This window comes from Rana temporaria, chromosome 4 (assembly GCF_905171775.1).
Source record: "Rana temporaria chromosome 4, aRanTem1.1, whole genome shotgun sequence".
In the NCBI taxonomy this organism is placed as follows: domain Eukaryota; kingdom Metazoa; phylum Chordata; class Amphibia; order Anura; family Ranidae; genus Rana; species Rana temporaria.
The window spans coordinates 353,250,973-353,267,968 of NC_053492.1; the positions used below are offsets into that span (position 1 = coordinate 353,250,973).

Sequence of the window (16,996 nt, forward strand, 5' to 3'; positions counted from 1 at the left end):
TCCTGTTCATACTTCCTTCACATTCTTTTAGAAATGTGTTCTTTCCTACTTTATTATTATATGGCAAACGCTTTGTGACAGTTCGCTCCTTTGATAGTTTCTTATATGTAAACTTTCTTCTGAAGTCTCAATAAAAAGAGAAATTAACAAAAAAAGTGAAAGTACTGCACAAAAACCGATACTAAAAGAATGTCTTTACTCCTTTATACAACATACTGTATGTCTCATGTAGGCTTATCAAAGCGTTCTGCAAGCTTTACAAGTATAATTATTCTTTTATTTCTAGCTTTACAATTTTTATCAATACTACATATTACCAACTTTTTATCACTTTTCATTATTTTATAGTTGCTAAAAGTGTTTGTTACCCCAACTCCATATTCCTGATATGTGCCTGCTGCTGTACCATGTACTTGTATGAGAAAGTTTCCTGTACCCTTTGTATTGCTTCCTTTATGTGAAATACTTGGTCTTCCTGCTAGTCCTATCTGCTTTCCTATTAAAAAACTGACATGCCAGCAGGAGGAGCACACCATGGTCAGTTTCTCTTGCTGTGCTTGGAACTCAGTGGGCCAGATTTAGAAAGATCAGCGGATCTTTCTGCTGGCGTAACGTAACTCATTTACGTTACGCTGCGGCAAGTTTTTCAGGCAAGTGCTGTATTCACAAAGCACTTGCCTATAAAGTTGCGGCGGTGTAACGTAAATCCACCCGGCGGAATTCAAATTCGGCAGGTAGGGGGCGTGTATCATTTAAATGATGCGCGTCCCCGCGCCGAACGAACTGCGCACGCGCCGGCCGCGACTGAATTCCAGTGCGCATGCTCCAAATGACATCGGCAACTCGTCATGCTTTCGTCGTGAACGTAAATGACGTCCAGCCTTACGCAAACGACATAAAAAAAAATCAAAACTCGGCGCGGGAACGACGGCCATACTTAACATAGGATACGCCGCACATAGCCCTCACATAGCAGGGGTAATCATACGCCGGAAAAAGCCGAACGCAAACGACGTAAAAAAAAAGCGCCGGGCGGTCGTTCGTTTCTGAATCGGCGTAACTCCTCATTTGCATATTTCTCGCGTATACAAACGGAAGCGCCACCTAGCGGCCAGCGTGAGATTGCAGCCTAAGATCCGACGGTGTAAGTCACTTACACCTGTCGGATCTTAGGGAGATCTATGCGCAACCTGATTCTATGAATCAGGCGCATAGATACGACGGCCGGACTCAGAGATATAACGGCGTATCAGGAGATACGCCGTCGTATCTCCTTTCTGAATCCGGGCCAGTATGCTCTCCTCCGATGATCAGACTTGTGCTGAGAAGCCCCCCCCCCCCCTGCACAGCCATTCACTTGGAAGCTCAGTGTGTTGTTGCTGCTCCTCACCCCAGCTCTTATGCAACTGAGAACAGAGGGAATGTTGATCACTTAAAAAAAGAAAAGAAAGGTATTGATAATAGTTTTTAATATCTATACACAAAACTTTTGCATTTCGTTTCTATTTTAAACTGAATTTTTTTACAAGATGGTTGTTTACAATCATTTTAACCATTTGCCAACCATATACTGTATACCATGTTTCCCAAAAATAAGACCAGCGCTATTTTCCAATATAAGCCCTACCCCGAAAATAAGCCCTAGTTCAAGGTGATTGTGTGATTTTTGAGGAAACGTGGTATAATCCTGTTACGGCGGTGTGCAGTGTGTGTCTCTAGCGGTGTCAGGTGCCTTTGATACAGAGCGGTGCTCAGCTGATCTCCCCGCTGGTCTCCTCTTCTCCCGCCTGTCTGCGTGGGATCTTGTCCCCCCTCCCTTCACAGAGCTTGGGCGGGTCACTGAAAGTATGGTGCAGAGCCTCTGCAATCAACATGTGTGCGGTATGCAGCATGTATACTCCAGTCTCCACAAGGTATTTACAGGTATTTTTTTTTTCCTCACATTCTGGTGTGCCCTCTTCCCTGCTTTGAGCATTGCAGAGGGAGGGGGGCCAGGGTCCCTCGCTGGTGGCTGGGAGAGGTGGAGGAAGGCTGAGGTGTTTGGCACTGTTGGATTGCAAGGGCACACACATTCTGTATTGTGTGCTACAAACATGTACGATGAAAGCGATCCGCCGGACTGGTTTCAGCTTACATGTCTGCCCGGAGATTTCTGTATGATGGCTGTACACACCATCATACAGAAATCCGCGCGATACTCGACTACACGTGCGACGAGGCCGCGCTGTCGCCGCGCCCGTGCGCGGCCCCTGGCAGTTCAATGCTTCCACGCATGCGTCGAAGTCATTCGACGCATGCGAGGGATGGCGGCGCTCGGACATGTACGGTAGGTTCTGTACAGACGACCAAACATGTCCGACGGACAGGATTCCAGCGGGCATGTTTCTAAACATGTTTAGAAAAATTGCCTGCTCCGAAAAAAAGGCCCGGCGGCAAATGTTACGCTGGAATCCTGTCCGCTCGGCTTTACAGACGACCGAACATGTCTGCTGAAACTGGTCCGCGGACCAGTTTCAGCAGACATGTTCGGTCGTCTGTACGGGGCCTAAAAGAAAGATTTGGGCATTTTAAGTTTGTTCAACTGGGGATTCCTGACAGGCAGGGAGAGAGAGAATATATTAAGACCTGCCCCGAAAATAAGCCCTACTGGGTCTTTTGTTGCCAAATTAATATAAGACCCGGGCTTATTTTCAGGGAAACACGATGCATATAGTGGTAAGGCGGTTCTCCTGTGTATAATCACATGCCTGTTCATCATCTGCACTTCGGTCTGGGGCGTGCACTTGCGCCAACGACGACCCACTCCTGCTGTGATTGGACACAGTGGAAGCAATCAGCGGGTCCAGCGGGACGCGATGTCTGCCAGGACTGCCGATTGTTCGGGACACATGCAGAACAGTGGTCTGCATATGTAAACAAGGCAGATCACCATTCTGTGAGAAAGGAAGGTTGTGATCTGTGTTCCTATAAAGTAGAAACACAGATCTCTGCCTTCCCAAAATACAAGTACCCCTGTCATTGATTTGTACAGGCGGCCAGGATGTAAACACCCTGGGTGCCCTTCCAGCTGCATAAATACTGAATGCCCCCTGTGCCCATAGTGAATACTCCCTTAATATATTATCATACTATCAGTTACAGCGTCATGGGCTAAAATCGGAATCTTGAAAACCTGTGGCTGTCCTTGGAAATAGGAAAGAGTTGGAAAGCGTTTTATATCTTTGCCTCTCTTATAAGAATACATCATAAATCCTTTATCCTGATTACTTTCCTGAAGCAAATCATTGTAACAAGGACAAAGTGGAAAATCCAAGTTTTACCTTTTTTCCGAGAAGTGGCTCTGAAGTTCCAGCCTCCCTGAAGAGCCGCTGAAGGGTTTTTACGTCTTGTTTGCAGGTAATGTCCCCTCACGCTCATGCTTTACTCTCATCTGTACAGCCAGCATTAGAGGAAACGGATCTGCAGACATGTGTATCATGGGCGGGCTCTGTCCTCCCAGCATTTCCTATATGACATGCTGAACTGCTACAACTCTGAGAGAACCCTGCATTTCCCTCAGGGGGGTCACAAAGCAAAAACAAACCGGGCCTTCGCTTGTGTGGGAACCAAGTCAGTCTCCCTCGCTATATTCACTCTGGAGATATGAATTTAAAAAAAATGAAAAGAAAACAACAGTCACAAATAGAGACCTGGACTTGCCAAGAAAACAATTGGCAGTTTCCTGGCATCGCAAATCCATTATTCATCTGGGCATTAAAATCAGTTTAGGTACTAACTGCAGCTGTTAGAAGGACAAGGAAAACGAAGTGCCACCCGCATATTGTTTGTAAGCCGTATGAATTATACATACACACTTCTGATTATTCAAGTTCCACAAAGCTGCTATGTCAGTGCGTTTGCAGACAGAATGTCTAAAACGCACAGGAAAAAAATCTTCCCAACTGTCATTCGGCTGTGACAGGATGCTTAGAGAAAAATGTCAGGCATAAAAACTTTCACTGAAACAAAGCCACCAAACATAAATACACTTTGGGCCAGATCCACGAAGCGCGGCGCTTCTTTACGGCCGGCGTAGTGTATCTCAGATACACTACGCTGCCGTAACTTACAGCGTATTTCCCGTATTCTCAAAGAATTTGCGCCGTAAGTTACGGCGGCGTAGTGTATCTGTGTCGGCGTAAGGGCGCGCAATTCAAATGGGTGAGATGGGGGCGTGTTTTATGTTAATACGTCTTGACCCGACGTAAACTGGGGTATCCCAGTGCGCTTGCTCGAAATTAACCCGCAACAAGCCAATGCTTACGACGTGAACGTCATTCTACGCAAAGCCCTATTCGCGAACGACTTACGCAAACGACGTAAAATTTTCAAAATTCGACACGGGAACGACGGCCATACTTAACATTGAGTATGCCTCATATAGCAGGGGTAACTATACGCCGAAAAAAGCCTTACGGAAATGACGTAAAAAAATGCGCCGGCTGGACGTACGTTCGTGGATCGCCGTATCTAGCTAATTTGCATACTCGACGTGGAAATCGACGGAAACGCCACCTATCGGCCAGCGCGTAAATATGCACCTTAGATCCGACGGCGTACTAAGACGTACGCCAGTCGGATCTAGCCCAGCTTCAGGCGTATCTTGTTTTGTGGATACAAAACAAAGATACGCCGGAGCAAACTAGCAGTTACGCGGTGTATCAATAGATACGCCAGCGTAACTGCTTCGTGGATCTGGCCCTTTGTGTGCACCGAATGCCCTTGCAAACACAGTTATTACCTTGTAAATATAGCAGTGACATCACTACAAGAAGGGGCGGATACAAGACCAGTCACTCTGCACAAGGGGAGTTCAGCACTTACTGGTCTTTATTACAGAAAACCCCTGCAGAGAAGAAGTTGTTTCCTGCATAATTATCACACAGATCTGGACGAAACATACAAAGGACACAAAGATTTCAGCAAGAAAACACATGCCTATATTTTTTTAAGCCCAGATTTTAAGCTTTAAAGCCTCGTACATGCAACCAGTTTTCCCGGCAAGAAAACTGCCAGGAGAGCATTTGGCCGGGAATCCAGACGGGAAAATAGAGAACCTGCTCTCTATTTTCCCGTCGGGATTCCCGGCAGAGTGTGCCCAGGCGAAATTTCAGATTCCGGCACTTTCGTTTTAACTGACATTTGCGCGGTCGTGCGACGTGGCTCCCAAACAAAATTTACGTCCTTTTTTCCCCACAAATAGAGCTTTATTTTGGTGGTATTTAATCACCTCTGCGTTTTTTATTTTTTGCACTATAAACAAAAAAAGAGCGACAATTTAAAAAAATATATATATATATATTTTTTACTTGTTGCTATAATAAATATCCCAATTTTTTTTTAAAAAAAATATTTTTTTTCTCAGTTAAGGACGATACGTATTTTTCGACATATTTTTGTAAAAAAAAAAAAAAAAACCAAAAAGCAAGAAGCGACTGGTTTGCGCAAAAGTTATAGCGCCTACAAAATAGGGGACAGAATTAAGATTTTTTTTATTATTATTTTTTTTACTAGTAATGGCGGCGATCTGCGATTTTTATTGGGACTGCGATATTGCGACGGACGTATCGGACACGTTTGACACAAATTTGGGACCATTTACATTTATACAGCGATCAGTGCTATAAAAATGCACTAATTACTGTATAATGTGACTGGCAGTGAAGGGGTTAACACTAGGGGGGAGGAAGGGGTAAAATGTGTATCCTGGGTGTGTTCTAACTGTGTGGGGGGAGGGGGGTGACTGGGGGAGGTGACCGATGCTGTGTCCCTATGCACAAGGGACACAGATCGGTCTCCTCTCCTCTGAGAGCACGTGGAGCTCTGTGTTTACACACAGAGCGCCACGTCCCTGCTGTAACCGACGATCGCGTGTACCCGGCGGACATCGCGGCCGCCAGGTACACGCTTTGGCTTCCCAGCGATGCGCCGGGACAGTGTTACCCGCTGCGTGCCCCCAGAGGCGCGCGCGGGTAATGCACTTTAAATGATGTCCAAAGACGTCCAGTTGGCACCTGAGAGCCGCGCTGCTTGACGTCTTTTGTCAATAGCGCGCGGGTCTCAAGTGAGTTAAAGTGGTTGTAAACCCTTACACATACCCTGTGAAGTGACTGGCCTCAGGCAATACACAAAGATGAAACAAATTCCCCAAGTTGTACCTGTTTATTAGCAGCCCTCTCCCCTCTAGAGACATTAAAAGTTCAGACTTTATATAGCTTGTCTGAGATTTCAGAAGCAAGGGACAAAGAGCTAAAGTTACACTCTGCAGAGATCAGCGAGGAGAGCTATGAGAGCTGATAGGAAGAAAGAGACATTCTCTATCCAGCCCCCCCCCCCCCCCCTTTACACAGCACACAAAGCTGAACCTGTCAATAAGCTGGAGATGCCTCCCCTCGTCCAGATAGGAAGGTTTATAAACCACTTCTGGACCAGCAATGTACCTGGGATACTGGGATGATGCCTGCAGTTGTGGCACCTGACATCACTTCCGCTTTACCCTTTAAAAAAAAAAAACTAAAGCATTCGAAAACACTGATCTTGGTTTTGATTGGTTTTAAAGGGCAGAGGAGGGATTTGGGGTCCTATAGACCCCAGATCTCTCCATAAAGTACCTGTCACATGCCTATTGCTGTGACAAGGATGTTTACATTACTTGCAACAGCAATAAAGTAATAAAATAAAAGTAAAGCAACAGTGTAAAAAAAAAAAAAAAATGTATATATATCTAAATAGATACAGGGCCGGATTCAGATAATTGCAGTATCTGCCGGCGCGAGCGAGCGTAACGTATGTCAGATACGGTACGCCGCCGTAACTTTGGCGCAAGTTCCGTATGCAGAAAGAATTGCGGCGTAACGTATGTGTGGTGGCGTATGCCCGCCTAATCAAATGGGATGTTGTGGGCGTGTTTTATTTAACTTTCACTTGACCCCGCGTATTTACGTTTTTTGCATGCGCCGTTCGTGAAAGAATCCCAGTGCGCATGCTCGAAATTACGCCGCAAAGCCTCATTGGTTTCGCCGTAAACGTAACTTACGCAAAGCCCTATTCGCGAACGACTTACGCAAAACTTGGCGCGGGAACGACGTCCATACTTAACATTAGCTACGCCTCATATAGCAGGGGTAACTTTACGCCGGAAAAAGCCTAACGTAAACGACGTAAAAAAATGCGCCGGCGGGACGTACGTTTCCGAATAGGCGTAAATACCTAATTAGCATATTCCTCGCATAACTATACGGAAGAGCCACCTAGCGGCCAGCGTAAATATGCAGACTAAGATACAATGGTGTAAGACACTTACGCCGGTCGGATCTTAGGGAAATCTATGCGTAACTGATTCTCTGAATCAGGCGCATAGGTACGACCGACCACACTCAGAGATACGACGGTGTATCAGGAGATACGCCGTCGTATCTCCTATCTGAATCCGGCCCACAGTATCTATATATATATAGAAATAAAAAAAAAAAGTGTTTTCAAAGTAAAACTATGGCTAAAAAAACAGAAAGGAGAATAAATTGTTTATTTTTAATAGCAGCATGTATGCAAAAGATCCAAAAGCTGGGAGCTCAACTGGTTACTGATAAAAATAGCAATAGTTTCTATTTATTTAATAGTTTCCCCTCAACAGCTCACAAGCATAAACTGGATTTGTCTTGGGAAGATGCAGCTTCCTTATCACAGGATTTGATAATCAGTTTTCTGGTCACTCTCTGACTACTGTGTTCGCTCTCCGTTTGGTTGTCTGTGGCGCTGACAACCGTAATCACATTTTCTACATACCAATGGATCTATTATTGCCCAATAGCCTCTGGCTGGTTGCCTAGGCCCCTTATTATTCCACGTGTAGTCATAAAATAAATGTACATCAACAGCGTGGTTGTAGCAGGAACAGAGTGCGAAGCAGAAGGGCGATCCATTACTGCTTAGAGGTCCGTGGCAAACACTTTAAGACAAAGTAACACACAGAAAACCTACAGTATGTTCTATTATACACAAAATACATCACACAGATAGCTGCTTATAGGCTAAATTGTGAATTTTAGTGTATTTATTTTACTAACCTTTCATTAGTGGCACACCACATTTGGTTTAGCTAAAACACGGATTAACCCCTTTATGACCAGAGGTCAAGCTCTGATTACCAAGGCTGGGTTCACACATATACAAATTGGATGCGTCCTTCCGAGCATCCAATTCGCATGACAGGCAAGTGTGACCGGCTCTCAATGGTGCCAGTTCACACATGTCCAGGGCGGCCACGGTCCGGAATGAAAAAGGGTCCAGTGCGTGTTTGGGTTTGGTTCAGGTGGGAATTCAGGCAAAAATTCTGAACTGAATCGGTGAACGCACTGGACCCACGGCTGCATATGTGTGAACCCAACCTGAACATGCTTGCTGTTGGCTCTTGTGTGTATGTCGGAAAAGGAAGCAGTATATTGCTGTGCATGGTGGCTAAGTGGTTAGCGCTTCCACCTAGAACCACTAGAGTGCACCACTAGAGTCAAAGGTTTGAACCCCAACCATGGAACTACCTGCCTGGAGTTTGCATGTTCTCCCTGGGCCTGTGTGGGTTTGCTCTGGGTACTCTGCTAGACTCCCACACTCCAAAGATATTGGCCCTAGAATATGTATGTGAGATAGGTTTCTTAGATTGTAAGCTCCTTGAGGGCAGGGACTTATGTAAATGTACAAATTAATAAATAAATCACAATGTTCCAAATTCACACACTGGCTCAGCTGGGTAGCCCTCTCAGTTCTAGTCTATTATTCGGATAAATCTGATCATCTTTAACCACCAGCCGACCAGCCGACCAGCCGCTGCAGTTATAAGGCGGCAGGTCGGCTCGGCTGCGCGAAATCACGTAGCTATACGTCACTTCACATTGCAGTCATCGCCGGGCACCAGCGATCGCCATGGGGGACACGAGGAGAGGTCTGCTCTCCACCGCCATGGGGGACACAAGGAGAGGTCCGCTCTCCACCGCCATGGGGGACACAAGGAGAGGTCCGCTCTCCACCGCCATGGGGGACACAAGGAGAGGTCCGCTCTCCACCGCCATGGGGGACACGAGGAGAGGTCCGCTCTCCACCGCCATGGGGGACACGAGGAGAGGTCCGCTCTCTACCGCCATGGGGACACGAGGAGAGGTCTGCTCTCCACCGCCAAAGGGGGACATGAGGAGAGGTCCGCTCTCCACCGCAGTGGCGGACACGTGAAGGAAAGGCCTGCCAACGGTTCACAGCCCTACACCCGCCAGCTTAAGGTAAATGACCTGGGGACCCTGATGTAAGAGGGAGGGGCCCTATGGGGACACTGATTTAAGAGGGGGCCCTCTGGGGAGACTGAATTAGGAGGGGAGCCCTCTGGGCACACTTATTAAGGAGGGCCCTCTGGGGACACTTATTTAGGGGGGCCCTGGGAACCCTGATGTAAGAGGATGGGCCATCTGGGGACACTGGGGACCCGGATTGAAAGAGGAGGGGCCCTCTGGGGACACTTAGTTAGGGGGCCTCTGGGGACCCTGATATAAGAGGGGAGGGGCCCGCTGGGGACACTGATTTAAGAGGGAGGGTCCTCTGGGGACACTTATTTAGAGGAGTTCCGGGGACCCTGATGGAAGGAGGAGCTCTCTGGGGACACTGATGTATTTACAGTTTTTTATATTTTGGACTCTTTATTCTAAAGAAAAATGTAATTTCATAAGCTTTAAGGGGGCGGGCTTGGGGGACGGACCTGGGCAAGGTTTGGTTGGGCAACTGGTGGAGAGTAAGGTTTTTGCCTGGCTAGTAGGTCTAGACTTGAAATGTTAAGCCCTGCCTTAGTGGGTCAGTTTTTCCAAAACAAGGCATTGAGCTGCCACACACAGAGCAAACAGGTGGAAGCAGACGGGAAGACAACAGTTGTAAAGTCTGTACAGTTAAATCTGAACTTGAGTCAGCCATAAAAATGTTGTACTATGTGCCACCTAACCCCGTATAGCAAGGTTTAAATGCCCATAAGTCTAGGGGGGGTTTAATGGAGAGAAATACTTATTCCTGTCCACCCTTCCGCTGTACAAAGCAGATTCTTTTTTTGGGAGGTGCAGCTGATGTCATGACATACAGCGCAGACCCAGTAATGGGGGTGGGGGAACATGTACTACTATATTTGTATGGCTAATGGGAGTTCAGCTTTAAATATTTCAGCTGTGCAGTGGAATTTTTTTTTTACAGAGCAAGCCCATGAAACAATGCAGCAGAAATAAGGTTTTACTGTAGGTCCACTTTCAGAACCTGTGATATACTAAGCAAGGCTTTATGCAGAGCCGACGAGTCACCAGGTCACTTCTATGTCTTCTAAGTATTCCTGTAGAATGCAATAAAAACGCTGCTTGGGTAAACGGTACCTAAAGTAGGGCACACAATGGGATCTCCTAGAGGAGGTTTACTTACTGAGGCCCCTGACAGACTCAATCAATATGTTTTTATTATTATTATACAGGTTTTATATAGCGCCAACAGTTTGCACAGCGCTTAAAGGGGAGTTCCACCCACAATTTCACTTTTTAAATATAAATACTCCTGTAATACACAAGCTTAATGTAGTCTAGTAAAGTTAGTCTGTAAACTAAGGTCCGTTTTGTTAGGTTGTTAGAGCATTTAGTTAGTTTATAGAAATAGACCGTGGCCATCTTAAGTGTGGGCATCATGAAGCCAGACTGTATGACTTCCTGGATTTCAGCCTTGCAGATCTCGCACATGCTCAGTGCTGCACAAGCGATGTAATAGGTTTCAGTCAGGTTTCCATAGCAAAACGGGAGTGTCAGAGGAAGTTGCCGCCCCTTCTCTATGCAAATAGGCTATTTGCAAGGACTACTGGGATACATGATGCCTATCCCAGAAACCCTTGCGAATAGCCTCGTAACTTAATAGCCTAGGCTAATAAGGAGAAGGAAGTAATGAAGGACTACAAAATAAAGGTATTTACAAGCAACAAAATAAATAAAAATTGTCCATTCTGAACACTATGAGATTAGGGCATGCAGCATAGACAAACATAAAAAAATGGGTGGAACTCCACTTTAACAAAATGAAGGCAGACATTACAGTTAAGCTGTGTACACACGATCGGTTTGTCCGATGAAAACAGACCGATTGGCTGTTTTCATCGGACAAACCGATCGTGTGTGGGCCCCATCAGTTTCTTTTTCCCCTCGGTGGAAAAAAATAGAACATGTTTTAAATTTCTCCTATGGATAAAAAAACAATAGAAAAATCCGATCGTCTGTGTGGAACTCCAGCGGACAAAAATCCACGCATGCTCAGAATCAAGTTGCCGCGTTTTGGCACGATCGGATTTTTGACTGATGATGTGTAAGGCAAGGCTGATGAAAGTCAGCTTCATCGGATATCCGACGAAAAAATCCATCGGATTAGATTCCATCAGATATCCGATCGTGTGTACAGGGCTTTACATTACAATTTGGCACGAGGAACCGGAGGGCCGTGCTTGCTGGAGCTTATGTCTTCATGCCATGGTGGTCTTAAACTGGCCATACACATTTCTGCTGGACTGTGCTAAATCCAGATTCCCACATCATCAATGCAGAATAACATTGATGGATGATTCTCCCACTGCTGGCTACTGTACTCTGACACCAGAAACCTGTGGCTGTCACAATACCAGAATAGTGACTGCATCTGATTGGCTGCAGTCACTATTTAGCCAACTCCTTTGATTTCTCAATCATAGTATGCTGAGGTGGGTGGTGTCAGTAGAGCCACCCACAGCTCAAATGTCAGCCAATTCACAGGAATTGCTGGAAATCTGACACCTGAATGGCTGTATGTAGTGGGTCAGAATAAAACAATACAAATACATCTCCATTGTTGCCTTAAGGGAGTTGTAAAGGTAAAAAAAAAAAAAAATCACCTTAATGCATTCTATGCATTAAGGTGAAAAAACATCTGCGGATTAGTGGACCCCAAGTTTACTTACCTGACCCCTCGAAAGTCCCGCGCAATGAACGCGCTTGCTTCTCGGCCAGGCTTCTCGGCTCATTCGTTGGTTGATTGAAAGCAGCGCAGCCATTGGCTGGCGCTGCTGTCAATCACATCCAATGACGCGGCGCCAAGCTTTCAGCCAACCATACACGGATCGAAATTCGGACAGTTAGGCAGGGACTGGCTGAATTTCGATCCATGTATGGGCACCTTGGTTGTATATAAGTCAATCTATCGATCAACCTATGCAACCAGCCTGTCGGGTTTTACCTGAACGATTAGTGCTGACGGCTATAGCTGGCAACACTAATCACTGTGGAAGAGCCCCCCGCAGAACATAACAGCACTGCAGGGGGGATTCCCCCATCAACATTGACTGTTTTGATGGGCTAATCTAGCAATTGCATAATCTATTGGCTGCTTTATTCTGATGGCTTTTAGCTGTGCCATCAAAGGCAGTGCCTGAGGACAAAGACTGATACAATTCCACCCAACACACAAAGCGAGGAGGTTCATAAGGATGAAGCACTATAACTGACTTCCGGGGCTACCTCTTCACAGGTGGGATGGTATGCAGACAGATTACACCGACATTTCTCATTGCCTCACATATTACAATGGGCTGAAGAACTGTCCTCCATAGACTGACACCCCTGGAGGGGCTAATGTTTCTTAAACTTGGGTGGGAACTACGATTCAATTCAATTTCCACTTCTTAGGAACAAAGGAGCTGAACAGACAATTGAACAGCAGGATTTGAGAAAGAAGAGAACTCTGTAATGAGACACTGGACAGACTCGGGTTCTATACATAGCCACCAAGCACATAGGAATAACACACATCACTTTTATTCTCCAATGGTTCTCCATATCCAATCACAGTAAAGGAAAGTAAACAAAATAACACAGGTGGATACATGAACTGAAGAATATAATATAAAGCGCATTTAACCACTTGAGGACCGGAAGGTTTTACCCCCTTAATGACCAGGCCATTTTTTGCCATACAGCACTGCGTGGCTTCAACTGGCAATTGCGTGATCATGCGACAATGTGCCCAAACAAAATTGACATCCTTTTTTCCCCACAAATAGAGTTTTATTTTGGTGGTATTTGATCACCTCTGCGTTTATTTTTTGCGCTATAAACAAAAAAAGACTGACAATTAAAAAATATATATATATATATTTAACTTTTTGCTATAATAAATATCCCCCCCAAAAAAGTTCTTCATCAGCTTAGGCCAATATATATTAATCGCAATAAGCGTATATTGATTGGCTTGCGCAAAAGTTATAGCGTCTACAACAGGGGTCCTCAAACTACGGCCTCCAGTTGTTCAAGAACTACAATTCCCATCATGCCTAGTCATGTCAGTGAATGTCACAGTCTTGCAATGCCTCGTGGGATGTGTAGTTCCACAACATCTGGAGGGCCGTAGTTTGAAGATCCCTGGTCTACAAAATAGGGTATAGATTTATGGCATTTTTATTATTTTATTTTACTTTTTTTCACTAGTAATGGCGATGATCAGTGATTTTTAGTGGGACTGCGACATTGCGGCAGACAGATCGGGCACTTTTGACACATTTTTGAGACCAGTGACATTATTACATTATTACATTGATCAGAGCTAAAAAATAGCCACTGTATTACTGTATAAATGACACTGGCAGGGAAGGGGTTAACACTAGAAGGCGATCAAGGGGTAAAGTGTGTCCTAGGAAAATGCTTCTAACTGTGGGGGGAGCAGACTGACCGGGAGAAGAGAGAGATCGCTGTTCCTGATCTCTAGGAACAGACAATCACACTGTACTCCCCTGACAGAACGGGATCTGTTTGTTTACATTGGCAGTACTCGCGCATCGGCTCCCCCGCTGTGCAGTGCGTGCGCACACCCACAGTAACTCATACACAAAATGACGTATGGGTACGTCGTTCGCGCAATATGGCCACCCTGCCGCAGTATATATATGGTGGGCGGTCCTTAAGCGGTTAAACCCAAAAGTAAAAATGGAATTTATTGCAGCTTACCAATAAATAAATGTGGTGTCAGCATTTGCTTTAATTTTTTTCCCCTTTCTATCCAGTGGGTGGCTGTTTATTGCAGAAGAGGCTGTTTCTTCTACAATAAAATAACCCTACCTGCTTGTTTGCCATCTTTCTTAGAATGCACAGCTCAGGATACATTCCAGCACTGTGCCTACGCTGGTTAATCAAGATGGCCGAAAACCGACACCTGGAAGAAACCAGTAAGGCGGACAATGAATTATAACATTTTCTTGTACAATTTTCCTTTAGATTTACCAAAAACCATATAGTATGAGGTAAAACCTAAACAGTACTTTCAATTTGTATCCAATCAGGCAGGCCCTTGCACTACATAGTTTAAAGCGGAGCTCCACCCAAAAGGCAAAGCTCCACTTGACTGCCTCCTCTCCCCCTCTGCTGCCACTTTGGCACCTTTTGGGGAGGGGGTACCTGATTTTGCTAGTCGTTTCGGGCCCCCGTCCTTCCCCCGCAGCCTTCTAGGACACTTCACAGGTCCCCAGAAGACTGCAGCCCATTTAAAGAGCACCTCCGCGCATGAGCAGTAAAGCCGATTTCCTACTGCTCATGCGCGCGGTATGCTGGTTTCGCTTATTCAAGATGGGGGTGCCAGGACCGGATAGCAGATTGAAGAATTGTGAGAACACCTCTGGATGCCTGGACAGGAAGGTTCCCTAATATTAGTCAGCAGCTACAGTATTTGTATCGGCTACATTTTTTTTGGGGGGGGGGGGGCTGGAGCACCTCTTGAAGGTGAATCTAAAGGCAAATTCTATAAAGTATGGCCAGCTAAGAAGATGCCGACTCCAGTGAGGGACCGTATGGATGTCTGTCTGCTGGAGCTAAGGTGAGTGTTTCTGGGTTTATTTCCTCTGAAATAAGTATTAGCTGAAGTTTGGCTTTAATTTAAGTCAATCTAAATCTGACAGTACAACAAAAGCTGATAATAAAAGATTAGCTTTTGCTTTGTTCAGCCAGCGGGTTGTATGATAAAAAATAAAAATAAAAGATTCCTTTATCCACACAAACAAAATGGATGGAGGAATCCCCCAAATGGGCGATTGTATTCTGACAGCGGCTCCCACCACTTCAATTAAATAATCAACTGTTGAGCAGGAAAGCCCACACACATGCTGAACCAGTGTATGAAGTGTGATCGGTGTATGGCCAGCTTAAAAAGCGGTATTAAACCCAAAATCAAAGTGCGTCACATAGAGTGCAGGGTTCAGGAGTGTGTTACATACAGACTGCAGAGCTCAGGGATGTACTGTGTACAGAGTGCAGGGTTTAGGAGTGCGTTACATAGAGTACAGGGTTCAGGAGTGCGTTACGTACAGAGTGCGAGGTTCAGGACTGTTACATACAGAATACAGCGTTCAGGGGTGTACTGTGTACAGAGTGCAACCCAAAGTCTCCCCCAAAGCTTTACATGTCTCTTTCCTACCTGGCCCGACTCTGCTTTGCAAGGAGATCATTCTCCCTCTCAGATTCTGGAGATCGGTCCCTGTCCTAAGTGCGTGCATAGATCTGTTAGATTCTGAAGCCACCAAGAGCAAAGCTAAACACAGAAGGTTTGTTTGTTTGTTTACAAGTGACAGTGTGGAGTGGAGAGCCAGAGGTGGTGGAATGATGTTCTTGCCACTTTCAAGCTGCAAAACTGGGTGCAAGGGCCACATGACAAGGCATGGTGGGCTCGCTTTGGCCCGAGGGCCTTTGTGTTTGACATATGTGCCCTTAAACAAGAAGGATGTTATGCCATGTACACGCGGTCGGAATTTTTCCGACAAGAAAAGTTCGATGTGAGTTTTTGGTCGGAAATTCCGACCGTGTGTGGGCTCCATCGGACTTTTTCTGTTGGAATTTCCTACAACAAAATTGTGAGAGCTGGTTCTCAAATATTCAGACGGGAAAAGTTCTTGTTGGAAATTCCGATCGTCTGTATGCAATTCCGATGCGCAAAAAAAACACGCATGCTCGGAATCAATTTGACGCATGCTCGGAAACATTGAACTTAATTTTTCTTGGCTCGTTGTAGTGTTGTATGTCACCGCGCTCTTGACGGTTGGAATTTTGTGTGACCGTGTGTATGCAACACAAGTTTGAGAAAAAATTAAGTCGGAAAAAAATCCACGGTTTTCTTGTCGGAATTTTCGATCGTGTGTATGCGCCATTACTGCCCAGATCACCAGGTGCAAAATAAAGGAAAAGCCTTATAAAAAATAAAAAAAGACAAATGCAGGCTCCACGTCTAAGAATTGGTAAACTGCAAAATATTACATTTCCCCATTTGGGCTTTAACTTTTTCAATAAAGAAACAGTCTGCAAAGGACATATTAGCTGTTTAACCACTTAAGGACCGCCGCCTGTAAATATATACGTCGGCAGAATGGCACGGCTTGGCAGATGGACGTACCGGCACGTCCTGTACATCTACCCAGCCGTGGGTCGCGGGCGCGCGCCCGCGACCCTGTCCGAAGCTCCGGGACCCGATCGCCGCTGGGGTCCCGTGATCGGTCCCCGGAACTGAAGAACGTGCTTCACTGTGGCGGCTGCATCGATCGTGTCATCCCCTTTATAGGGAGACACAATCGATGACGTCACTCCTACAGCCACACCCCCCTACAGTTGTAAACACACACTAGGTGAAACATAACCCCTTCAGCGCCCCCTGTGGTTAACTCCCAAACTGCAACCGTCATTTCCACAATAAACAATGCATTTTTTGCTGTGAAAATGACAATGGTCCCAAAAATGTGTCAAAATTGTCCGACGTGTCCGCCATAATGTCGCAGTCACGAAAAAAATCACTGATTGCCGCCAATAGTAGTAAAAAAAAAAAAATTAATAAAAATGCAATAAAACTATCCCCTATTTTGTAAACGCTATAAATTTTGCCCAAACCAACCGATAAACGCTTATTG

General features: G+C 45.6%; 1 protein-coding gene across 8 annotated transcripts in view; it reads right to left on the bottom strand.

The window, feature by feature from the left end:
• UTRN (utrophin) overlaps nucleotides 1-16,996 on the bottom strand; it is a 910,930-nt gene that overhangs the window by 836,419 nt on the left and 57,515 nt on the right. For 4 of the 8 annotated variants that reach the window (XM_040350829.1, XM_040350826.1, XM_040350823.1 and 1 more), the window contains exon 1: nucleotides 3,321-3,902. The exons of 2 other annotated variants lie outside the window; for them this stretch is intronic. In XM_040350829.1, the coding sequence (XP_040206763.1) occupies nucleotides 3,321-3,417 (97 nt within the window). In that variant the 5' untranslated portion in view covers nucleotides 3,418-3,902. Of the gene's footprint in view, nucleotides 1-3,320; nucleotides 3,905-16,996 lie in introns of those variants that run through there. 2 more of the 8 variants (XM_040350828.1, XM_040350825.1) reach the window with 2 other exon arrangements.